At 39.4% G+C, this 27361-nt stretch overlaps 1 protein-coding gene across 1 annotated transcript in view; it reads right to left on the bottom strand.

Annotated features, from left to right (window-relative positions):
* The window catches only part of ANKS1B (ankyrin repeat and sterile alpha motif domain containing 1B), a 1114451-nt gene that overhangs the window by 352867 nt on the left and 734223 nt on the right, over nucleotides 1–27361 (bottom strand). The window contains 1 exon segment of the mRNA XM_045084805.1: nucleotides 26197–26303. Within this exon segment, the coding sequence (XP_044940740.1) occupies nucleotides 26197–26303 (107 nt within the window).

The following is a 27361-nucleotide window of genomic DNA, read 5'->3' as shown; positions in this document are numbered from 1 at the left end:
ATAGGATGGGAGAAGCGTTCCCATAGGAGAGGGCCTGCGCTGGATATGCTCATAGAGATGGCAATGGCAAAATGATATCTTAGTCCACTATTTAGCACCATTCCATTCTACTTCTCTCACTCAGTTCACTTGTTTTTCTTTTTTTTAAGTTTGACAACAATAATGCTGATAATTCCTGATTCTGGGATGGTAACAATGATCCAAATAGATTCTCATCATTTATCAGCATTCACAAAAAAGAGAACAGTTAGCTATGAGTTTCTAGAGGGAAAATCCCTAGAATCAGAAAAGTAAAGGGTACACGATGGTTTATCTAGTGAAGACTTATAACAGTATGGTATTCCCTTTAAACATAACAGCACTCTGAAGGGGTTGCCTCCAATAAGGAATCATTTGCCTCTCTGAAAGGAATTCATTGGCAATGCCCAATCAATAAACTTGGCTATGCAATGGGCCATGCAGTCTTGGAAATACTTAGCCTGCCTTACATTCTCTTCAGGAATTTTGAAAGACCTGGCCATCCCTTACACAGATGTCTGTATGCCTTCTAGGTGTCATAGACTATGCCAAACTTCTCTCAGCAGAGGGTGGAGATGGCTTTCTTTTTTGACCACGTCTACCATTTCCCTCCACAAATTATGCTTCCTTTATGAAACTAAATCTTCTTTTGCTGAGAGAAGGATGAACACAATTTATTTGAAAAGACCCTTATAAAATGTATTATAGAAAGCTGCTCTGTCAGAAACATAACATTGAAAACTAAAAATTAACATCACCTACAAAGATATGCTAAGATCTTTCTACAAATTGGTTGAATGATCTTGGCCAAGTAATTTAACCTCTCTGAATCTATTTTTTCAACAATAAAATGTGCCTAATAGTTTCTTGCGTCATGATACTAATTAGTTAAAAACCACACAGTAGCTGCACACCATAATGGATTCTGAAAAAGCCTCATTCAAACACCAACATTCTATAAATAGTATTGTAGCTTGCCATATGAAGAGACAGCATCATTAGTGTCCTGTCTCAACCACATGGTTGGTGAAATTAGGACACAGACCATGAATGAGGTTGTCTAAAATTCTGATTCAGACAAACAGGCAATAGGGAAGGAAGCCTTTATCTAAGAGCTCATTATTTCCTATTAGAATGCATGCTTAGAATTGTGGTGAAGCCTTTAGCCTCAACTGACAGCTTATTTGAACCTGTTTGAATGGCTCCTGAGATTCCAGTCAATAAACAGGATCTGGCCTGTTCATCTGCACATTCTTCTTAAATTCCTCAACACTTGATTTTCTGACCTGGTTCTCAGCCACTCAGTGTCAGCGTGTGGTCTGGCATTATGAGAAATTTTCCAGTCTGTTGGGTGGAAGTAATCCAATCCTGCTACTGTTTGCAGTAGAAGGGAGTGAGAGAACAAAGGCAAGATCCAAGAAAACAAGAAAAGTTCTGAGGCCTAGAAGAAGTGGCATCGTGTAGTAACAATCTGGAGAAGTGGAATTGGAGGTGACTAAGAAGGCCAAAAGATGGAATGTCCAGAGAATAGACCACTCTCTGGCTGGGAGCTGTGGGGACGAAGAGCAGAATGCCCTGTGTCTGGATTCTTCTGGGCATGATCAGGTACTGCAGCAGGATGGGCCGGGGGACTGTGTCAAGGCCAGAAAAGGTAGACTTTGTCCTCCTGGGACAGAACAAGGGCCAAGAAACTGATTCAGTTGTAATTGTAGCTGCAGGAGCTCAAGTCTGAGGGTAGAGCATGGTGCCCTAGTGGAGTATCCCAGTAGCAAAACACAGTTTGGGCAGACAGTTCCAACTGGCAGCCCAAGATAAAGTAGCATTCGAGAGCATACATGTGGGTGGTATTCCCTCCCCAGTGGCACGGAGGATTCTGCATTAGGCAACACTCCTAGTTCCAGGCAGAAGAGTGTTCAGTCTGTCAATGGGTGGCAGGGTCTCAGTCATTTAGCTCAAAGCAAACCTTTGGTTAAAACCATTGACAAGATGGCAAAAATGGGCTGTGTGACCCGGAGGACAGAGCAAGACTCAAGGAGGGAGCCTCAGACTGAGGCTCAGGAATGAGACAAATGAGTCAAGGCTGCTGCAGTGATGAGAGCAGGGGCCCTGCAACAGGCCTAGCATAGCAGCAAGAATTGTTTGATGTGCAGTCATGTAAAATGGGTTAGAGTTTAGTTATCTGCAGCTTTAGGTAAGGCTTGAACTTGAGAGTGGGTGGAGGTGCAAGGTTTGGTCTTGAGATGGAGAGGTGGTGATTCCACCTGTAGTGAGGAGGAGGGATGCTCAAATTTAGAGCTGAAATGGGAAGCAGACAACCTGCAAGGTAGTTCTCTCTCCTCACACTCTACCTTGCTGTCAGTCTCGAAAACTGAGACTCCCAAACTGGTTTAAACTGGTTTAGGTGCATCTGCCTCACTTGCATTTGAGATGAACTAGATAATACTGCCTGGTTAAGTAGGGGAAGAAGCTTTCAAACGATCTTGATCATCCCACTTAAGATTATCTGTCATCATTCATCTCCTCAGCCTTTCAAAAGATGTTGGTATAACATTTGGATTTGAAGTGATGACTGCATCAAAAATGAAAAATGCAAAAACTGTAAAGTCTAGGTGCACACGAACAGGAGGACTGCTCCCAAGATTTATTCCTGTGTTTATTATTTGAGTAAATCATAAGTAATACCTACGATCTAATTTGGGATAGATTAGTCATGATTAATTTTAGAGAGACATGATAATCCCTTTAAAGAAATCTTCCGGCCAGTTATGTCAATTTTGCCAATCCATTGTGTAGGTTTAACTGTGCTACTGTGCTGCTGTATGACCTTTGCCATTTGCCACAGTGTCATGTGTTTAAATGGCACATCAAGGTAGGCTGATGGTTGCCACTTGCTTATAAACTTTAAAAATATACTTCAGCAATTTGTTCCATATTTATATCTTAGCATGTGATTTTGCTTTGTGACACACAAAAGATAAATCTTATATTTAGGAACCATGTGCTAGGGAAGCTGGTAGAGTAGAATGTAATTGACTTTTTTTCCCTGCAGCTCTTGAAGAAATCGGATGTGAACCCAGATTAGGTGGTGGCACACATATTTTTGTAAAAGGAATTTTACTTGTTGAGGCTGAATTTATACTTACGAGCCTCAGTCATCCTTGGTTCCTCTCTCTCCCTTCCAAAGTCAGTTTTTACCTTGTTCTACCCATTCTTCTGCCACAACATCCCTGAATCTAATCTGTCTCCTTCTGTCTGTCACTCTAGGCAGTGACTTTTCATATCCCCTAAGAGTACTTGTGCTTAAAGTCCTTTTCCCTCCATCCATTCTTGATATTGCCACTAAAGTCAGGGTATTAACACACAAATCTTATCAGAAGACTGTGCTGCTCCTAGCATTTTTTACATAATTAAGTTTAAACCGCACTGGATGACATTTGAGGGGCTGGTGATCTGGTCCTAATTTATCTCTTTGACCTCCTTTCCTGACTCTCTCATCCCTGACACACACACACTGAGCCTCCAGCAACATCCCTCTGTTTCTCAACATGCTCTGCACAGTCATATCTTCATGGCTCTTGACACATGCTGTTTCCTCTGCTCACAGATTCTTTCTGGGTTTCTGTCCAGCTGACCCCTTCGATGCATCCATTAAGGACTGGTTCAGAGACCCACTTCTGTGCAATCTTCCCTCCTTCCCTCAATCAGAGGTAAGCAAGACCTTCGTGAGTCTCCACAGCATTTGGAAGGCACCTATGTGGAAAACTAGGTATATTGCATTGTAAGATTTTGTTTATGATGAGTCTGTCTCTTCCACTCAGCTAGGAGCTCCAGAGAAACCAGTGGCCGTTACTTGTTCATCTATGTTTTATGCTCCCTCCTGCTTCTCCACCTGCTCTTCCAATCTCCAGGGTCTAGTATGGACCCCAATAAACCCCCCAGAACACCTGCTGGTTTCAAAATGAGTGATAATTTTATATGGGATTTCATGAGTTCCTTTAGTTTTACTTTCTTAACAAACTTCATGCTTATTCAGGCAAATCCACTTCCAGGTCCAGCTTACTGACTTTTTGATTCAAGTTCCCAGTCATTTCTCTCCTTTGGCACAAAACTGATTGCACAGTACATACTGAAATCCTACTGTTCAAATTATATGTCAAAGTCTGAGAGTCCCAGGTCTTTTGCCTAGCTCAAATAATATACTTCTTAAAGCCATGGACTAAATTAAGCGCCAGTGAAAATGCTCTCCACATCGTCTCAGTTGTTTTTGCAGAACAACCATTTCTGTATAGCTCTTTCTCCTAATTTTTACCTTAAACTTTTCATTAGATACAGGCCATTTCTCCCTGTCTCATCATCTTCTGAGACCGTACATTATCCTGTTACTTCATTTATAATGGGAGCATATTTATTTTCTGTGATGATGGCTCCCGTGAGCCTTCCTTTTTCTTAGCTACCTACATAAAGTTAACTTCCTCAGTGGCAAATTAAGGACAGATACAAGCAGCCTGGGAACCAGGCTCTGTCACCATGGGGGGCCGCCCACTCAGCCTCCTTCTGTTCAACCATCCGAAAGATGCAGCTGCTAAGCCAGCCCCAGCATTGGGCTGCTCTCCCCCTGCCTTCTCTTTATCTCATCGAGGGAGTGGAGAGATCCCTTTCTCCATCAGGAACTGGTTGGGTTCGGATCCTGAGTTCTCTAGACTCTCCTCTTCTCCTCCCCCTACCCCAGCTGCCTACCATCTCCCTCCTACACCAAGGCCAGCAGTGACTGCGCTCCAAGACTCCCCCTCCTTCCAGAACTGCCTCTTGGTTTCCATAGCAACAGAAAATGTTGGTGGGAAGCAAAAATGCTTAACTGCAACTAGTGTTGGGGCTGAGAGGAGGAGGTGAAATGTGGGCCTCTCTGGAGGCTGCAGAATGAGGGAAAGGGGAGCACCCAGGTGAAAGCTGGGGAGAGAGAAGCCAGACGAGGAGCCCTCAGAGGACAGAAGGACAGGGAGGTTCAAGGGGAATGTGCACTGGCAAGCAGAAAACACATTGGTTAAGAACATGAGCTAGGAGGAGAAAACGAGAGGAAAGACTTTAAAGAAAGGAAAGCAGAATTCTAAATATAGTGAGTGAGGGGTTAGATTAGGTATAAAAATTTGAAATCAGTGATTTTTATTTCAAAGGTGAGTAGTGGAAGGCAGTAAGTATAATGCAAAAAAAGGGGGTGTTCCAGCTAAATAATAATAATAATAATTATATATATATATATAAAAGGCAATGATTATATACCTGGGCTGGGCTTGTAATGGGTGTCCCTACTTATCAGGCATGGGTTACTGATCTCTGATCCTGAGTTTGCTCCTCTGTTTCCTCATCTACTAAAAGAGAATTATTATCTACTTCAAAAAGTTGTGGGGATCAAGTAGAAGAAAAGCATACTAAATGGTCACTCATAGCAGGTCAGGTAGCTTTGTTTTGTTTTAGCCATTGTTTGAGGTTGAGGATTGGTATTTCGATGAGGACTTGGGGCTGGAAATTTAAGCCAAAATTCATGGCAAACCATGCATTGTTATATAGTTTCTTTGCGTATCCATTTCAATTTTCCATGTGTGTTCAGTAGAAGTTATCATGGTGACACAAACCTTGAGTACATGGTGTCATCACCAGACTCAATTCTAGCTGTTTCATCACAAATGGGAATCATCCCTTTCCTTCAAAACAACTTCACCTGAGCTTTCAAAAAAAGGCTCCCATGATATTTGCTCATTTCCTCTCCTATACAGCCATAGTACTTTTGGCCTCATAACCTCTTACTCTTCTTTCTTCCCTTAATTCAAGAGGTTGCTGCAAAGATAGTAGTCCATGTCCACAATCATGTTTATAGTGATCCACTGGTATTTATTGAATGAATGTCTGTGCCATGACTTCCATTAGGACTCCAAGGCAAAATAATCCAGAAAACTTTTGACCTAACTAGTGATGCCTAAAAGCTGATTTGATATTATTGCAGTGGCTCTACTTCTCTGCCTTCTTGTCCTTACACTGTGACGTAACAGCAACGATGATGACTGAGCTTGCTGTTCCAAGTGCTCTGCGTGGACAGACTAATAACTGTCACCTGAAGCCAATGAGATTAATACGTACTTGTTGTCATGCCTGTTTCCATGTGTGGAAACTGAAGGACAGAGCCAGTACGAAAATTACCCAAGATCATATGCCTTGTAAGTCTCAGGGCTGCTGGCATCAAGGCAGAGTCTATCCTTTTTGTCAAAACACTAGCTCCTTCTCCATGGAAGAAATAACTGGGCTCCATTAGGAACTGTGGCTTCATGCTATTCTTACTGCTCTTTTTTTTTTTTTCTAAAGATTTTATTTATTTGACAGAGAGCACAAGTAGGCAGAGAGGCAGGTAGAAAGAGAGAGGAAGGGAAGCAGGCTCCCTGCTGAGTGGAGAGCCCAATGCGAGGCTTGATCCCAGGACCCTAAGATCATGACCTGAGCCAAAGGCAGAGGCTTTAATCCACTGAGCCACCCAGGCACCCCTATTACTGCTCTTTAGAGGCAACTGTTTTTTAAAGTGAGAATGTGTGACTATGCTCCCTGGCTTCTGTTTCAAGATGTGTACTGAGCCCATTGGTTTATCTCTTTTTTCCCCCCACTTAGGTCCCAGTAAAAATCTGAAAAGGAATAAAAACCTCACAACAAGGAAGATAACTGGAGAAAGGCTATAGGAGTATAAGAGGTTTCACTAAGCATCCAGAAGTCAGGAAGAGCATGGAAAAGCATTAATGGTGCACTGAAGTTGATATAGCTTCAGCCAGGGGTGTTTCCTGAATGAAAAAAGGAACTCAGGTTGCCTGTTGGGGATCCTAGAGGTTTCAGCCTGAGAGAAGGAGGGTGGGGTGAAAGAAGACACTGAGAAGTGGATGGAAAATGGGGACAAATTAATAACAACCTGTGTACAGAACAGTTGTCCCCTTGACCACAATACTCATTGCCCACCACTTCCCCCACTTGGTATTTCTCTCTTTCCTCAGGCCAAGAGGAAAATAGATACTTATTCTCTAAAGATATCTGAAAAATCTTTCTTCGGAGAACAAGAGCAGTTAGTATGGTGGTATTTGGGACACCCTGATCATTACAGGGGCACTCTACTCACTACAAAGTGAGGCCTGGAAGTTAAAAATAAAATAAAAAAAAAAAAAGTGCCTATGTGCAGAGTTTCCAGTGAGCCCTTCCACTGCTTCTTCCTGAAATATGGACAGAAAACCACAAGCTACCAGACATTGAAAGATAGCCTGTGGAAAGGAAAGAAAAACCAAAGCACAACAGAAAGACTAACTCTACAAATAATTCAAAGGAGAGAATTTCAAAATAAAAATGATCATCCTCTAACTGGTATCCCTGGACAGATTCAAAGCAATGTTATATGTAAGGAAAAAGAAAAGGGTACCATGAGAAAGGAATAGAGTAGAAGATAGGACTTTGAGAGATTAAATGTTTTATTGCCAAAGTTAAAAATTTAGAAAAAAATTAGTTTAGAAAATTTAGAAATTTAGGAAAAAAAAAAATCAATTTAGAGATTGAACTCAATCTCTTAGAGTATAAGATAAAATAGAAAGATATTGTAAATGTTAGAGAGTGGATAAGTGAACCTTATAAGAGGTTATGAGGCCAAACTAAGTGGGTCTAATATCTGGCTAGTAAATGTCTGCAAAAAGGCAATAGAGAAAATGAAATGAGAGAAATGACCAATGAAAGTAATAGAAGAGAATTTCCCAGAATGTTATTTTTATATTTAAAGTGCCTAACAAGTGTGAAACAGGATGAAGAAGACACCCACTTAGTCACAAGTTGGTGACACATGAGGATACCAAGGATAAAGAGAGAAGATCCTAAAAACTTCTGAGAGGAAAAAAAGGTCACCTATCAAGGAATCAATGTCAGACTTTCTCACAACCACATCAAAGACAACAAGACAAAGGAGCAATGTCTTCTAAGCTCTGAGAAAAATTAGATGCAACCTGGAATTACACACTAAACTACAATATTAATCAACCACGGGGGCAGAATACAGGCATTTTTAGAATCACAAGGCTTAGAAAGTCACCTGTCATGTATTTTTCAGCTCTTTCTTTTTTAAAGTTGTTTGAGTGTATACTTTTAGCAGTGTGAGAAAAATCAAACCAAGAGAGAAGAAAATATCCAAGAAACAATGGATTCAATTCAAGAGTGCAATAAAGAGAGTCCCAGAATGAGGACTATGAGGCAGTCCCAGAAAATAAGTGCAGCTTTGGGACAGGAAGACTGGGAAATGGGGTCCCTAAGAAAAAGTAGGTCAGAAAAAATAGATAGTATGATGGAGAATGTAAAAAAACCTAAGGACAAATAAAGACAGAAATGAAAAAGAGAGGAAAAGTAATCAGAAATGATAGGGAAAAGAAAACAAATATTAAAAATAAATAAAAGGTGAGTTCTAGGATAATTCTCATGTTTCATTCATTGTGTGAATGGTGTGTGGCCATGATCATTGATGCCCACACTCATCAGGGTGGGAGTAGGAGCCTAGGGATGGGGTTTTCATCCCTGATATATATTTCCCATAACCCACGAGGGTCATGGAGGCAGAGAAACACTGTACTTCATATACCAGTGCAAGCGTGGACAATGAAGACTTCTGCAGGGACCACCACAAGTCAGTTTCCCTACTTGCCTGGCAACACTGGGGTCTTTAGTATGATAGGAGGACATTAGAAACCAATATTGCTGGTGGTGGAATTTTCTACTAGCTCTAGCATGAAGACAAAACTAAATTAATTTCATACATTACAAAGTGATATTTCATAGTACCTGAATTTGTGGGCCAAGATTCAATCCGCAGCTCTCCTGGGGATAGAACCAAGTAGGAAAGAGAAAAAATGATGGTATAAATGAACTAAATCCTCACCTCGCATGTTATTTACTCTGTCAGTAAATGATGTCTAGAGTGAGAACTAAGGATATATGCATCTCATATGGAGATAATTTCCAGAGCCATTAAGCACAGAAATGTTTAAGGTATTTATTTCTGGAAAGTGAGGTTAGGAGTGGGGAGAAGATATAGGACATTGTTTGCATTCAAGTTTTATTTGTACGTTTGTTTTGATGTCATCTATCTATCTATCTGTCTATCATCCACCTATCTATATTCCAAAAAATGTTTAAAAGTATGTCTTTTTCTGTTAATCCATATGTCCGAAATTTCCTTGCTACAATGGAGTTGTTTAAATTGTTCTTGTGTCTAGTGTAAGCCACCTTCTTGGAAGAGGATGAGGTGGTAAATCAAATAATTAACCAGTCACAGGCATCCACTCATCCCTTTGCCAAACCTCTTCCTTTCTCATTTCCATGAGTGCTCTCTAGGACACAAGGAAGACCCCATTAGTACTGTCATTGTCTCAGTTGTGGGGTAACAGGAAGCTGAGGAGCCTTAATTTTCTACATCTAGACTTTGGCTCTGAAAATTGCTACTAAATTGGTAAGCTCTGATTACAGCTTTTTAATGTGCACTGTTTTTCCCTGAGCTGTCGAACAATCTTCTGAATTAGTATCAATAAAATGATTTCTAACAGGATCTCTGACACCAGAAGTTGCCACTGACGCCGATGTAATTATTATCTCCGGACCCAGCCAAGCCAGGCAGCGCAGATAATCACCTACAACTATAGGCTGATAATTAGTCAGTCAGTCAACTGATGTTGAGTGCTCACAGGGAGGTTCTGGGGGGCGGGGTGACAAGGGAAGAGAAGACCCTGCAGTGACCTTTCCTCAGGGCATATCAAACTAAAAGGAGCTGAGGATGCAGAGAAGAGCAGAAAAGCAGAGATTCATACCTATCAAAAGACAGGTTATATAGACAGGGCCCTGGAGATACAAGCTGGACTGGAATAAAAAAATGAACTCTCCCTGATCTGGCCCATGTCGACCTTCCTGGTTTTATGTATTGCCTCTTTTTGTTTTTTTGCCTCCTGCATCCCAACTGGACCCAAACCTTTGGATGTCCCCTTATGTGCCTCCAAGCTAATAGGTTTCATTTACCTGAGAAGTTACTCCATCACTCAGCCTTCATCAGGCTGTGAATTTTCCCAGTCCATCAAGAATTAGTATAAATCTGACTCTTTCTGTGGAGCCTTGCCTGAGCCACTCATTTTGATGCTTCTACTCTATTCTGAATTATAGTTCCAATCAGTTATTGTGCAGAAGTAATCTGTTTTCATGTTTGTTTCTGCAGTAGATCGTAAGCTTCAAGAGAGGAGAGTCTGGGTATATTACTCATTCCAAAAGAATTAAAATAGTTAATATTTGTAAAATACTTAGAACAGTGCCTAGAATATTAGCATTTTATAACCATTTATAATCATTATCTTTATTATTATCATCGTTATTATGATCAGTCTTTGTGTTCAGGAGCTCCAGCATAAGGTCTGGCACGTGAAAGTGGCAGCTAAGCAAATACTTCTTCATTTGAATTATTGGAACTGAAATCAAACAACCTGAGTTTCAGAGATGAGGAGGTTGGCATGTGTTTTGGCAGTGGCCAAGGTTCCAAAATGAAAGTGAGGACGACTTCTTTGGTTATTGGAAACATAAAGAAGGGAATACCTTTGAAGAAGCAAAAGATCTCACAGGTGAATAAATTAAGGTTTGGAGGCTAGGAGGGTATTTCTGATGGTATGAAACTAGTGAACACAGATTTCTTGCTGGCTTTGAGAGCCTACTAGCCCTCAGAAGATGGGCTTGTTTGGAGACAGACTTAATGTAACTCAAGTAAAATCAATTTTCTTCATGATTACCTGGAAATAGAAGGCCAATTGGTCAGACAGATGTTTCTCTGCTCATCCTTCTTTGCTGTCTGTATATGGGATGTGCTCGTGTGTGCTGCCATCTGGGTGAGCCTATCTGGGCACAGATAGGATGGATCATTAAGCTGTCTTTCCATATGGTGCATGAGTAGCATCTGAACCATGCTTTCACAGGTAGGTAGCATTTTCATTCACAGGGGCATTTCATGATCCTTAGGATTGTGCCAGATCAGTATTTCTTTTATTGAAACACTACATGCATTTTGCAATCTCACCGCCTTTGTTTATGGTTTCATTCAGTCTTGTATCATTGGCCCTATTCTTCTCTGTTTACATAAATCCTATCCAAGCCCATTTCTTTCAGAGAGCTTCCCTGACCACTCTGGCTCACAGATATATCTCCTCATTTTCAGAACTCATAGAAATTCATAGATTCTAACATTTATTTCTCCCCATGGTTATGTTCTATACTGTGAAAAACACTTACGCTGTTGTCCTTTATGGCTATTTGAGTGTGTACAGTTTATTTAGCATACTTATGCCAGTGTCAGCTCCCTAAGTAGACTGTAGGATCTTTAACAGGAGCCTGTATTATGCCTCTTTCTAGTCTCCACCACAATTGGCACAGTTTGAGGAGTATAGTACGTATACAATAGGTATTTCCTTAGGAATGAATGGATAAGTCTCCCAGGAAATCCATTAAAAAAGATTTTCGTAGGCGCCCCCTCATAAATGCTTACTTACTTTCCACTTTAGATTGTTAACCCATATTAAAGGATAAAAGATGCAGGTTTAAAACACACAGATTTATATTTTAAAATGTTATAGTCTTCATAATCTGTGTTTGTTAATATACTACTAGTATTTGTTCATTTACTTTATAGTCTGGATGCAAGTTTAGGTTAGGGATACTGGACAAATCTACTAGACCCTTGAATATTTAAATATATTCTTAAAAATCAATTATCACAATTTGGTCAACCTTAATTAAGGGAACATCTTATTGGTGTGAGCAGTTGGGTGTCCTTGAGTATGTTTCTTAGGGAAAGGGCTAAATGCCATCTAGTTCCCTGGAAGTCCCATAGTACTCTGCCAACAGCACGCTCTACTGCTTGACCTCTAAGCCTGAAAGGCTCAGGTCTTTGAGCGAATTTATAGTCCATTAATCAAGGTCTGTGGTGAGTTAAGAGTAAATTAAGGTGACATAAATTTCTAACATCCTTCAGAGTTATTTGACATAAGGCCATGAGATAGGTGTGTTATAAGTATTTTGGGTGCTTCTAGCATAATTCATGTAAGTGTTTTCCTTGTATCCAGTGTATTATGAAGGCAAGAGCAATGAAGCCTTATGGCAGTTTCTGTGTGTCATTGTGCTGTCAGTGATTCCAAAGTGGTTTGCCAGCTAAATGGACCAGCATTCTTGTCACCATCATGATTCATTGCCTACTGAAAACACACAGCTAGTCTTAATCTGCTTCTCACCACTACCTGTGAACTAGGTAGTACTAGCTCATATCTGCACTTGGGAAACTGATGCTCAGGGAGGTTTAGTGACCAGCCCATGATCTCACACAACTAGAAGAAGCCAGACCATGAAATCAATCCTGTATCTTAAAGTGCAGTAGTCTTTGCCATTCCTACGAAGCAAAATTATTAAAAATCTTAAATAAATCCTTGACATGGTCTTGCAGTTCTACTCAATTTTCCTAGTAAATTCTCTTGCCTACTTTTGGAAATGACTCTATAACCCCTCTATCTTTAAATCTTCCACATTCTTGTCTCATAATTCACTTGAAAATAGAAACCACTATGGGTGCCTGGGTGGCTCAGTGGGTTAAAGCCTCTGCCTTTGGCTAGGTCATGATCCCAGGGTCCTGGGATCGAGCCCTGCATCGGGCTCTCTGCTCAGCAGGGAGCTTGCTTCCTCCTCTATCTCTCTGCCTGCCTCTCTGCCTACTTGTGATCTCTGTCTGTCAAATAAATAAATAAAATCTTTAAAAAAAAAGAAAATAGAAACCACTAGAGCAAATATACCTTCATATTCTCATCACTCTCTATAAAAATCACTATAGTATCCATTCTCTATCTTCTTTACTATTACAATAGGAACCTCCCATCAAAGACAATTCCTCCACTTATCTCTGGATTCCAACCTTTATTCATTCATTTCCTTTACTCATTCATTTCCTCTCACTTTCTTCATCCATTCATTCATTCATTCATTCAATCCTTCTTTCTTCTCCAATATAGTATTTCGATTTCTATCTGATCATTCCTTTCAGTAGCCAAACATGACTTCAATCTTTTCTGTTTAAAAAAAAAAAAAAATCTTCCTTTGACCTCGAAATCACCCTTAGCTACTTGCTTATGTCTGTATTTCGACTCTCAGCAAAACTTCCTTCAATAGTTATCCACTCTATTACTTCTTTAACCCAATGCATTATGTACTCCTTCTGTACTCCTTACTCCAGTGAATGAATGTACGCTTGTCAAGTTTTCCAGTGACCTCTATGCTGCCAGATTGGTGGCTCTTTCTCTGGTCTCACTTCGCTTGATCTCTCATCACCATTCTATTCAATTGATCACTTTCTCATGGAAAAAGTTTTGTGGAAAGATATTTCCTCTTTTAGACACTTTGAATTTGAGGTGTTGATACAAAATAGAAGTAGAATTTTTTTTTAACCTTTGTTGAGGATAAGTGAGGTCACCTAAGGTGAATGTGTGGAATGAGAGAGAAGAGATGGAAAGGGCTAAACCCTAGGGGATAGCAAGAGGCAGGGAAGTCTACAAAGGAGCCAGAGAAGGGTAGTTATTAGGGCTAGAGATGCCATGGATACAGAAGACAAGGAGGAAACAAGTGGTCAACAGAAACAAAGACTGGATAAAGATGGAGTAAGTGAGAACTGGAAATAATACAGTGTACTTGGAGAATTAAGAGTTCATTAGTCAACATTTATAAATAATTTTAAGATGTTGACAAAGGCTCATTGTATCAAGGCCTGACTGTGTTAATTTGAAGAGCAAACCAGTGAGTGTAGTCATTTCTTTGGAGAAGCTTTATTGTGAAGGCAAGAAGAGAATCCAGAATAGACATAGGATTAAGGGAGGGTTTTGAAAAAAAAAATTAGGTTATATCTGAGCTTGTTCAGAGATTGTAGAAAAGAAGGCTTAACCAATGTTACACCATTTATGCTAGAACTAGGAGATAATTTATTTAGTCTCCTGGATTGAGATAATATATGCATAATAGTTTAAATACTATAAAGGGCAATAGGAATTTAATATGGTGTTCTCATTTCTAGTACATCATAATTAATTATCAGGAAGTAAGTGGATTATGTTTTTTGACTGCATAACCATTCCATTATCCCCATTACCCCCCCAAAAGAATCTCATTATTATTTATCCAGCAGTTCTTAATTGATTGAATGATTGAATGATTGAGTTCTTAAATGATTGATATGAATGATATTCTGCTTGCCCCCCCCCCCTTTTTTTAAGGAGTGGGGGATTTCCTTTTTCTTTTTTTTTTTTTTAAAGATTTTATTTATTTATTTGACAGAGAGAAATTACAAATACACTGAGAGGCAGGCAGAGAGAGAGAGAAGGAAGCAGGCTCCCTGCTGAGCAGAGAGCCCGATGTGGGACTCGATCCCAGGACCCTGAGATCATGACCTGAGCCGAAGGCAGCGGCTTAACCCACTGAGCCACCCAGGCGCCCCAGGAGTGGGGGATTTCTAAAGTAGATGTTGACTGGCCTGTATTTTCTGTTCACTTGTTCTGAGCTAGCAGATAACTGGATGGGTTACATAGTTATAGGCCTGATGAATACTAAGTTCCCAGCTCTTCTTTACAGGATTATTCCTTCCTGATAAAAGAGTGTATAATATAACTCTTGTCAAATAAAATTGAGATACTCCAGATTCTAGGCTTGTTATTCCCAGAGCTCCTTCAAAACTCTGGAAGGAGAAACCCAATTCTTCTTGCCAACCATTTAAACAGACATTGGCTTAAAAAAAACGCAAGATGTTCCACAATGCTTTGGATATGAATCCTAATCATCCTTGCTCAGTCTGACAGAAGGTAAAAGTTTAACAATATGAAATTTAATTCTGTGGTCTCAAGGGGCAGAAATCAATGACCTGATATTCAGAGGCCTTTGTTAATTATTCATTGTATTTTTCTTTTCTCCTAATATGCCTCTATAACATCTAAGTAGAGTCATAGGGGCTCTTGTTTCTCAAACCCTCTTAGATCATATGCTCTTAAATGAATGGATAGTTTCCAATGTCTATGATATGCATGGTACATTCTTAGATTAGGAAGTCTGGGATGAAGTCAGCAAAAAGTATACAGTGGCCTGGAAGGTATTATTTCTGTGTCTCTTTAAGCTTGACTTTTCTGGAGGATAATAATACATAGCAATTCATAATGACAACTCACTACACTTTAGAAAAGATTATACGGAAGGGTAAATCATGTCTCCCATGAAAACTACTCTTGTTCAATGCGGTGTCTCCCGTATGTATGGAATGATTTCCACTTAGATGGTCTCATAGTCTGAGGACACACTTGACTTGGAGGTGTGTGTTTTTTTATAACAGTGTGTATAGTGGGAAGTTTCTTAAGTCTGGACTTCCTAATCTCTGCATGAGGCAAGGTTTTTCTTCTCTCTCATAACTCTTCTTGGTACTCTGAATCATCCCTCAAATAACAAGGAATGCTTATGATACTTTGTTTGTTCAGAGCACATACCTTTCTCACCTCTGTTATGTTGCCTGAGCAAATCTTATTGAAAAATTTTTTCCCTTTGGAAAATTTGAAGCTTGAGTGTGTTGGGCAAGATACTTGGTCTCTCTCTAAGTTTTGTAATTGGTAAAAAACTGGAATAGTAATACATACTTTCATAACATTTGTGGGGGAGGTAAATATAATGTATGTAAAAATATATATAGCAAGTTTTTGTTAAACAGTAGTTATTTTATTAAATTGGTTATATTGGGCTGTGCTACCAAATAGTTAACAAATATAAGGATGGCACACAAATGAATATTTCCTGTAAATGTGATTTATTGAGGGGCCAGCAGAGCTGAAATGTAAAATGGAAAGACCATAAGGCTAGAGAGGTAGGAAGTTCTCAGTTCTGGCCTTGCTGCTTTTCATATTAACTAGCATCACAACCTTGTATACAATGACCCATGCATGCGAAACTGGAAGCTATCAGGGAGACTGCATTTACCATTGATGAAAGAATAACATCAGATTCTTTCAACATTTTAAATCTCATGTAAACCTCAGGTAGATTGAGTTTAACTCAATTAGTCAAATATTTAGAGTGTGTGACCATTATGGACTGTGCTTAGCAACAAGAGGGATAATAAAGGATACTGTTGTACACACATTTATTAAGGACTGCTATGGGCTGAACTGTATTCCTCCTAAATTCATATGTTGAAGTCTTCACTCCCAGTACCTCAGAATGCGCCTTTATTTGGAGAAAAGGTCTTTACAGAAGTAATCGAGTTAAAAATTAGGTCATTAGGGTAGGCTCTAATCCAAGATGACTGGGGTCCTTATAAAAAGAGGAAATTTGGACACAGACACACACAGAGAGAAGATGATGTGAAAATACAAGGAGAAGACTATGGGCACGTGAAGGCCTAAAAACAGATCATCCCCTCACAACCCTCAGAGGAACCAGTCTTGCCAACACCTTGATCTTGGACTTCTGGCCTCCAGAACTATGACAATAAATTTCTGTTGCTTGCACCACACAGTTTGTGGCCCTTTGCTATGGCAGTCCTAGCAAACAATACAAGGATCTATTATGTGCTAGGAAAATAGTACTGAACAAAACACTGTTGTTTTTCTCAGGGGAAGGAGTAAGGTAGAGAAGCAGATAATTCAGCCTTGTGTGATAAGACTGCTCCATTAGAGGTGTGTATAGGGTGCCATGGGAGACCAGTGAAGGACAGTTGAGTATACCACAACAGAATTTGTAAAAGGCTCCTCCCAACAAGGAACCTCTGAGCTGGGCTTTTTGAAGTAAGAGTTACCCAGGCTAAGGAACAGTGCAGGAAGGGAATGTTCTGGGCAGAGAACAGTGTGTACAAGACGTAGGGTGTTCAAAGACATGGATTTGTGATTAAGCATGGCATGGTTGTAGAACTTTAATAATTCAGCATGGCCAGAGCTTAAGAGGGGTGAAAGATCCATCTGGAGAGGTGAGCAGGGTCCAGACCAGTAGAAGGTGGTTCCACAGAGGAGATTGTGGGAGGGGGGGTGGCTAGAGGAATGGGTCTTTCTTGGAAGAAACAAACTAGGTTAGGTGGGAGGGGAATTATGAAAAAAGGAAAGGTATATATTTGGCAGTGAGTGTTCCAGTGTGATTAGAGCAGAGGCCCTCTTGAGGAGCAGTGGGGATGAGGTAGAAAATTAGAAGTAGGATAAAAAGTTGCTCAAAGGACCGGAAGTATGACAAACTAGGAGTGCTTCAGAGGAAGTGCCAGTGTCCTAGTCAATGTCTGCAATCTAACAGGGGCTCTCTAAGCATTTGCTGAATGAGTGATGGGAGGAAGGATGAAATAATGCGGTTGTGGTGAGTTGAGCAGGGACCGTTGATCAAAGAGGTTTGGTTTTGAAATCCAGGTGGTGCTGGGCAATTTTTTAAAACCTTGTTGAGTTTCATTTATGAATATATAATAATAATAAAATAAGAATACTCTTCATTTATAAATATGGGGATACGAATACTAACCAATATGGTGAGGATTATTTGGGATACTTTATATGAAACTGAATTGAATTTTAAATCCATTCAATCAGTGTTTATCAGAAACTACTATGTGTCAGGCACTGCACTAAGCTTTAGGAATACAGAGATAAATAAGACCCAATCTCTGCCTCTAAAGGAACTCACTTTCTAGGGTGGGAGACAGATATCTGAACATATCATTGCAACGCAATATAATAGAGATGAGCACAGGGTTAAGGGTGGGGTGACAGGGATGCACAGAGACAAAGTGATTACACCTGCCAGATGCCAGGGTGGTATAAGGAAAATACTTCCTCGAGGAAGTGATGTGATGCTTAAGCTGAATCATGAACAATGCTGCACAATTAGGTGGAGCAGGAAGAAAAAAGGAATTCCAAAGAGAGTGAAAAACAGGCTCCCTTTGCAGCTGTGTTTTTTCTAGTTCCTATGCCGGCGCAGTGCTCTTGCTGAAAATATACTCCCGTCTGATTGGCTCCAGCAAAAACACCCTCTCCAGCTCTTATGAGACTCCTGAAGGCTGCCTCTGGCTCTGAATATCCTCAGCTCTTGACCAGGTTCTCTTTAAACCGAAAAGGCCTTTGGGAACCTTGCTGTAGCCACCTGCCAGATTCCTTCACTCCCTTCTCTTTCCTTCTCTCTTTTCTTCCTTTCCTTCATGCTTATTTGCCTTTTTCCTTCCTCTTTTCATCGAACATTTACTGTGTCCACATGTGTAAGCCATGAGTTGTCCTTGGAGATACAGACGGTCAAAACATATTTCTAACTCTCAAGGAGTTAAAAATTATCCAGTGCGTGGGCAGCAAACTATGGCTCTTTCACCAAATCTGCTTGCTTTTGTAAATAAAGTTTTATTGGAACACAGCCACGTATGTTATTTACATATTGCCTATGGCCACTTTCATACTACAACAGCATGTTGAATAGCTGCAACCGAGACCACTTTCAAGGCTTAAAAATATTTACTATCTGGCCCTTGAGAGAACAAATTTACTGACCCTTGTTCTACTATTTGGGTGTGGGAGAAGTGATGGGAGTGGGTGGGCAGGTAAATAAGTAATAGGACACAGTAAAATCAGTAGTAAGATAGGGAACTCCAGAAGAAGGGTTCTTGACCCATACTCGGAGGGCAGGGGAAGAAGAGGCAGCTGAAAGAAGTGACAGCTAGGCTAACAACTAAAGGATAAAGAGGAGTTAAGAGGGGGAAGGAAGGTCATTCTTGGCAGAGAGTAGCATGTGCAAAAGGCCAGGCAATGAAAGATAAATACACAGTTCTCTAGATCTGTGAAGACAGAAAATGGTAACAGAAGACGCTGAAAAATAAATTGGGGGGCCGGGCAGGTCAGAAAGGATCCCGAATATGAAAGCCATATTAAGGATTTTGGAAACATAATCTTCCGCAGGTAATTGAGAATCACTGCAATATTTTAAGCAGAGTAGTGCTAAGGCAAAAATGTGCTTTAGAAAGAACACTCTAGCTGCGGTAATACTTAACATTTTTGGGCATTTGTTCTATGCCAAGTCTTTGCGAAATGCTTTGCATGCCAAAATGTATACGGAAATGTTTATTGAGTAGTTGGGCTGCAGTGGAAGTCAGGTAGGAAGAGGCTGAGTAGGACAGCTACGGATCCAGGAGTACTAACAATCTCCCTAATGGATGGACAGGTAGAGCATCACGCACATTTAGCGGGAGAAGGAGAATCAGAGAACAGGATGATTGGAAAGGACAGTGTAATGTTACAGAACCCCAATAAATATCAATAGGGGGTGAAGACCAATAAGGAGTGAGGGCTGGAAATAAGACATTGTAAAGAGGGCAAGAGAAATGAAGTGAGAAGAAAGGGGGCTGGGGTTTGGCAAGAAGCAGGTCACTGCTGATTTCAAAGAGAACAATTTTAGCAGAAGAGCCGGGAAACAGACAGAATCGTAGGGGTTAAGGAGGTGACTAGAAGTGAGAAAATGGTGGTCGTTGAGAGATCTGTCTTTTAAAAGAAGCAACAAATTTGATCATGGCTGGATTTCTCTTTTTTTTTTTTTAACTTTTTAAAAAAAATTATTTATTTATTTGACAGAGAGAGAGAGAGATCACAAGTAGGCAGATAGGCAGGCAGAGAGAGAGGGGGGAAGCAGATTCCTCACTGAGCAGAGAGCCCGATGCGGGACTCAATCCCAGGACCCCAAGATCATGACCTGAGCCAAAGGCAGAGGCTTTAACCCACTGAGCCACCCAGGCGCCCCAATTGTGGCTGGATTTCTTAAAATTAGTCCATAATTCAGCAGTATGAATAAGTTTTCTGAGTCATGAAACAAATTCCTCGTCCCAAATATCTGGTCATTTAAAGCAATACTGGAGATGAAATTATGCAAATATGCTGGATAACTAAATTAAAGGCCAATTCATGTGAGCACGAGTTAGTAATGGAAGCTGTAGTACTGCATTATTAGAAAATGGGGCAGCTTATTTTAATGCTTAAAAATGTAACTGGAGTAACTTCCAGATGGAAGAAAAGGCCTCTTCACTATCACCAGATTAAAACTGCAGCTAATGTTTTTTCTGAAAGCCATTCTTCTGTGATGGTCATCCCTGAACATGTCCTCATTTCTGACTTTGCGCTGCACAAGCAATCAGCGTCCTTCCAAGGCTAATGAGGTCTACAAGAACAATTAACAACTCTGCCAGCACCAATATTGCACCCGGCAATTGAAAGAGCTCAAAATATTAAATAACAAGTCCAAAGAACATTTCTCCTAGATCCCTCATTAGATTGATTTTACAGATGAGTAAACCAAATCATAGAGAAGGAAGAGAGTGGAAATGAGAAGTCTTACTTGAGTTCTGTCTCACACCACTGTGAGGCTCTGAGGCTCTTGCCCATTACATTTGTAATTAAGCTGTTGTCCAGATAAAGAATGACTCCCTCCTGGCACTGACTTTTGGATGCCAACAGATTTTAAATGCCTGTAGTTGAAATATATATATTTTATCGTTGTTGCAGAAGTGCACGTGTAATGACTGGACGAAGTTTGTAAAATGACAGCAGCACATTCATTATACCACCCACTTCAGGGCCTAGAGTGTTTCAGGAACAGGGTGGTGTGGGGAATGTGGCAGGTATTTTTTTTCTCTGGACCTTTAAATCTCAGTAACTTTACAAAATTTTCTTAAGTCATTTTGAAATAAGAAATCATCTCAAGGGTTATTAGGCTTACCCTTTAGGGACAATTTATTTTCCTGCTTCACAAGTTTAACTTCTTTCTTGGGTCATGATATGTTGCTAAGACACTGAAAAGGTCATTTTATCAGGTCAACTGTAAATGTGCTCTTATTACAGAAAAGTTATATAAAAGAGGAAAAGAAATGTAAGTACATTCGCATATAAAATGCACCACAAAAATGGAAAAGAAATTCTCAACTAAATACTTATAAGATCAATCTTCCTTCAATCTTTTGTTCAGATGGATGGCTTCCAAGAGCTCTGTGGCTCCACTCTTCAGTGTCACCCTGACCTTCAACAAGTCCTTTATGAATGCTACCCATCCAAGTGTACAAAATGCCAAATCAAATAGGGCTCCTGGAATAACTTTATTTTTTTACTCTGTAAAGGATGCATTTGGGGCATCTTAATATTGGTCAAAGCATCCTAAGCCAAGCTAGATGGCAACTGCTAGAAACACAGGAAATGCTAAAAAAAAAAAAAAAAAAAAAAAAAAAAAAAATTGGCATAATTCCATTCTTCCCCCCTTTTGATTAGAGTTTACAAATATAACTGTCAGCTAGTTATCCTGGGTGAGGCTATGAGTCAGTCCTCCTGGGATAATAAAAACTTCTTAATTCAATTTTGGACCATACATTTACCATAACACTGTCAGTGTTTTTGTTGTTATCAGTATCTTTACATTTCTTTACTCCCTGCTATGATAGATTTTATCTCTTCCATTGCCTACTGTAATTTGTTGCTGAAAAAAACAATTGTTAGTAAGTAATATGCTGAGGGGTGGTGATTATATAAAAGGATGAGGGGCAAGATCCCTGCGATAGAATGTATGTGTGTACCTGCGTGTGTGAGCTCATGAAGGAATGAGTGCCTAATGTGAGTGCAAATAATTTGATAGGCCTGAGAGCAACACTGTAACCTGTTAGAGGTCAAGAACTGTGTATTGTTCACTGTTACATTCTCAGTAATTAACACTTCTTTCTAGCACATGTGAAATGTTTAAGGATAGTTTGCTGCACGAATGAGTGAAGGGTACTAATGCTCCAGGTTCATGGGCAAAACAAGGCTTCCAATTTAAAAATGAGGTTGGCATAAGTGACTCTTAATCTCACAAAACAAACTGAGGGTTGCTGGGGGGAGGGGGTTTGGGAGAAGGGGGTGGGATTATGGGCACTGGGGAGGGTATGTGCTTTGGTGAGTGCTGTGAAGTGTGTAAACCTGGTGATTCACAGACCTGTACCCCTGGGGATAAAAATGTATGTTTATAAAAAATAAAAAATTAAAAAAAAAAGAAAGAAAGATAGAGTTAAAAGAGGAAAAAAAAATAAAAAATAAAAATGAGGTTGGATTGGGCACCTGGGTAGCTCAGTGGGTTAAGCCTCTGTCTTTGGCTCAGGTCATGGTCTCAGGGGCCCCACATCGGGCTCTCTGCTCAGTGGGGAGCCTGCTTCCCCCTCTCTCTCTGCCCGCCCCTCTGCCTACTTGGGATCTCAGTCTGTCAAATAAATAAAACCTTAAAAAATAAAAATAAAATAAAAATGAGGTTGGAGATCCATCTGTAACAGTCTACTGTGCACCCAGTTGTTATGGCGTGATGTCTATATACACAGAATTATGCTAGGAGTTGTGAGAAAGACCAGAGAATTGAATACACACAAAGTGGACTTGAAGAGTTTCTAGTCTAGTGGGAGAGACAAGAAATATACGAGCAAAAACTTAACTTTGAATTCTAGAGAGTGAATAATGGCATGCCCAGTGTAATTTTTCATACCGAATACAACTACTACATAAGCGCAGAGAAAAGAGAGTCTCCAGAGGACTAGCGTCATTACGGAAAGCTACATAAACAAGGCAGGAATTGAGTTAGACATTTGAGGATTTAAAAAGAAAAAAAAAAAAATAAAATAAGAGAGAGAGAGAGGGAAAGGAAAGGAAATAGCTGTCCAGGATGGGGAGAGGAGAGTACAAATAAGCAGTCATCAAGAGAAGAATAGATAGTCTGAGACTTAAAATTTAGGAAGGAGTCATCAGACTTGGAAAAAAGAGATGATGATGATAGAAACATATATATAATAAGGAAGTAAAGAAGCATGTAGGTTTAGTATACTAAACACTTCATATCTAAAGTTCTTGGTTAAAAAAAAAAGAAAGTCGTGTTGAAACATAGACATATTTTAGGACCCGGCAGCATCCCCAGAGGCTAGTGAGTAGCACATGCCTCACTAGGAGGAGACTGACCGTATATTACTTTGGAGGGGACGAACAGGTAAGTAGGGCTTGAATAAGTCTTCAGATGAAGGATTCTGTATTGAAGGAGCCTTGGATTGCAACATAAATCTAACTCTCCCAAAGTCTTAGATGACCTGATGTAGTTTTGTAGTTAGTCCTTATATTTTATCAATTTCCATTTATTATATATATTTAACGGTACAGGAAAGTCAGAACAGTGTATACAAATATCATCAAAGCAAGACCAGGTACATAAAGAATACATTTGGAATTCTGATTTTCAGATACTGAGAAAAAAAAAATTCACACAGCAGTAAAATAAAGGAGAAATATTAAGAGCCTAAAGGGGAAGCAATAATTGATAGATAAACAAAAAACAAATGAAGGTCTTACTTTTCTAATCTCTCTAAGAACTGAAGTAAGAAAATCTTTATTAAAGTTAATCACAGCCCTGTGGATAAATCATCCATATATTGTATTTATGTGTGAGAATATGTAGAACAGAGTTAGTAAAAAATTTTTTTAAAGCTTTCAATAAATAGTTTGAAAGTCACTTATATGGATCCTTTAAAACATTCATTAATGGAATATTGATTAAATCAAAAATTAACTCTTGAGAATGTTTCCTAAATAAAGTATATCTATGCAGGGATGTAAAATGAAGTTTCAAGCAACATTAATTATATCCTTTTGATGTCTCTACTGTCTTATTCTAAAAAGCTAATAAGACCTGCACTACATCATTGTTAATGGGAGTGTGGTGCTTGTTGCTTAGGCAACAGGATGAATAAATGCAGGTCAGAATGTGCTTCAAGAAAAAGAAAGCTAGAATATGATACTGAGTGGAGACTAAGTAGGTCTAAAAGATTTTTTCATCCTATTAATAAAATCTGTTTCTTAAACTGGGCTGATCATATTAGTGTACTTTAACTAAATTCATAATTAAATAAATCAGATTATGGAAATCAATAAATAATTTTTATAAAGGTAGAAACTAATTTTTATGATACTAGTAGCAAATAAATAGTGTAGAACAGCATATAAATCAATAATTAATGACACTATTTTATGGTCTGCTCGGTTTTCATAATTAACTCCTCTGAATGATGATTCAAAGTTTGTTTCTTTTTTAATTAATTTTGTCTCATGAAGAAAGTATTTGATTGACTCATCTGAATTAAGTTTGTTTTCTTTGCATGATTTTCTGGAAAATCATACATAAAACTTAGAACTATAAAAGTAAAGACAATAATCTATGGAGAAGCTCAGACCTTGGTTTTGTCACATATACCCAGGATTTTTGCCTCCCAGATACATTTTGGAGTACTTATACATAATTCATCCTTGAGTGTTGTTTTACGACCTCAAGATGCTTATTTTAAAACTGTTTGATTAACCTTTCAGTTTCTGGCTTTCAAAAAGTGGTTATATTTGCTCAAATGTGTCCAACATTCAGAAAATTATATTGAATTAAAATATTTGGAAGTAGCCAAATAGTCTAGAGAATCCAAAGTCCTATCTAGCTTCTCCTGGAACCAGAATAAATTTGGACAAGGGTTTGAGGCGTGAGAATGAGAAAGTCTTATCTCAGGCAGAGACAGAGGGAAAGAATAAAGACATCAAGATGTGCAGTAAATATAAATAGCCATGAAAAGACTTTCATTCTGTTTGATAGTTCCCCGAATTCTTAGTGTTCTCTGTTTAGAGTCCTAAGTCTGTCCTAAATCTGCTCAGTGTCCTAACACTGTCATAGCAACTGAAGAAATTTTACTTTTTTCCTATTTCAATACCCACGATATCTTATCTGTCTAATCAATTAGTGACAGTTCTCTTCAACAGGAGAAAGATAACAGTAACTGCATATCCCATTATAAAAAAAACACATCCGTAAGAGTTCTATGTATATGGTTACTTAGGGCTCATATGTCTTACTACATCTATGTAGCTTTTTTCAAAATCTCGTGGAGCATACACTTTTTAGGAAAAGAGGCTGAAGTTTAACAATTTGACTAATTTTTAAATCCATAATAGTCAAGTCAAGCTTGGAGAAAAATAATTTTAAATGAAAATTAAAAAAAAAAAAAACCTAAGTATCTTTCACATTTTGTTATCTATTCTAGCATTAATAAGTTTCACATGTCTGCCCAGCATTTTATTTAGAAATAGCTATTAATTATTTTCTGCAAGCCATTTGTGTGTTACATGCTTATATTATGCAGCTCTCTCTAAATTTAGGGATCAGTAATATGTGTGATGAGCACTTAAAAGCAAGGAAAGGTAATAAGGACTGTGACGTAGTTTAACAAGGGAAACTGATGAGCACAGGGGGAGGTATGTGAATGATTAGAAAGCTGTATTATGGGTCTGCACATCTCCCCACCCTCCTTCCTCACCTATATTCATCACAGGGAGAAGTTTGCACACACCGGGTTTAGACTGCATGCAGACCAGTATTCGGAAGTACATGAATGTACTTAGTCCATCAGCCTCCCTTTCTAAATACTGACAGGTAGTTGATGGAAACGTTTGTCTCTTTTATCTGAAGTAATAAATAACACTTCAGTGCTCTTCAATCAGCATGTGTAAGTAAGTGAATGTTCTCCATAATTGACCATCTGAAGCAGTTTGCTAACAAACTAAAGGTCGTCCACATAATTTAAACTGCTTACCGAACAATTATCAGGAAAAAAATAATCCTCACACCGTAAACATAACAAATTGTCTAATTAATCACTAAATGCTGATGTTCAAATGAAAGATGTTTTAGGAATCCAGAATTAACTGAAGAGTACTATAATCTAACTGGGTATTCTGAGATGACAAATTTATAAAAATCACACAAAGAATGACAGGGAGAATATAAATGTTAATCTTCCTTCACTGCCTATAAATAGTACTCTCACCGGTTCATTCACATAATACATATGTATATGGATGCCTATAGATCTCATTTTTCAGCAAGTGTCTATATGCACACAGTAAGTTCCATCCTAAGGGCATCCGATTTTCTGATGCAGTTACATATATAAATTGACCGATTTTGGTGCAAATCAGGCTGCCTCTGAGCCGTGTAAGACACATAAGAAGCAAAGACAGACAAAAGGCAGCTCCGTGGACACAGAGAGCATCTTACCATAAACTGTACATTGTCAAATCCATTAGCCATCAGGTGGTTCTCGTACTGAGGTAGCCCAATGCTTTCCAACCATTGTCCCACTGTTTGGACGGGGCATCTGGGTCCTGTAAGAGGATGAAGAGGGAAGCGTTTAAGCAGGGAGTAGCCGTCCACTGGGTAATAGCGGTAGTCCTGGGCTGAGAGGTGGCATTGCCACATCATGCTCCTGGGAAAGTTGCTATCAAAGGAGCCCGCCAGCTTGACAGATTAATGTTCTCAGCGAGAGAGCAAAGTCAGAAGTAAAACATAGTTTGCCAGGCAGGCTGTGGAGTATGACTTGATCCTAGCTCCACATTTCTTACATATTAATCTTTACTACCGACCAGTACGTCATCATACAGCCCCCAAAACCAGGCAGCAGAAGAAGGCATATCAAGCTGTCAGCTTAGGCTGGTCTGCGTTCTATGTGATTGTTGGAGTACTCCACAATAAGCAATGCACGCCCGGCAGCCAGAATTCTTTTTATCAAGTACTCCTACACTCATCAGTATGCAGCTCCATGCTCCTTGCTCCCCCTCGCTCGCTCCCCTTCATTACCCAGCCCAGGCTACACCTCGCATTTTCAATAATAGCCATCAGATAAGGCAGATTTTTTTTTTTTTTTGTCTGCAAGCTGGAAGCCTGCTGCTGCTGCTTCCTCCTACACACCCATCCAAGCGTCAATCCTGAATGATGAGAGCAGTCAAAACAAATGCAGAAAATAGCAAGATTCAAAAGCAAACCAAAGTGCTTAAATCTCAATTGAATCTTCATACTGGTTATACGTTACAGGGCTATTTGTTGTGGAATTTTACGTTTCAAAAGACACCAGGAAATGCAAAGCTTTAACTATAGCTTATAGCGGAGCTCACTACAGGTTTCCTTTTTCCTCTCCTTTTCTTCTCTTTCCTTTCTTCTTTTCTAACCGCAGCACAGATAAATGTTTCCGATCTAAAGCTTTGCAGGGTTTGGAGAATAATTATTCTCTTCCTTTAACATGCTGTATGAAAATGAACCTCTCTGAAATATTTTTTTTCCCCCTTCGGAATTACTGCAAAATACAGAAACTGCATCGCAGTCTTGAAGTCAAGATAATTCATTTCTCAATTGCAGGGCTTCTTCTAAACAAAAATATTATTAGGCA

This window comes from Mustela putorius, unplaced genomic scaffold, assembly GCF_011764305.1.
Source record: "Mustela putorius furo isolate JIRA1106 unplaced genomic scaffold, ASM1176430v1.1 tig00000788_pilon_pilon_pilon, whole genome shotgun sequence".
In the NCBI taxonomy this organism is placed as follows: domain Eukaryota; kingdom Metazoa; phylum Chordata; class Mammalia; order Carnivora; family Mustelidae; genus Mustela; species Mustela putorius.
The sequence above is the reverse complement of the archived record's forward strand: the minus strand, read 5'-3'. Positions and strand labels throughout refer to the sequence as shown.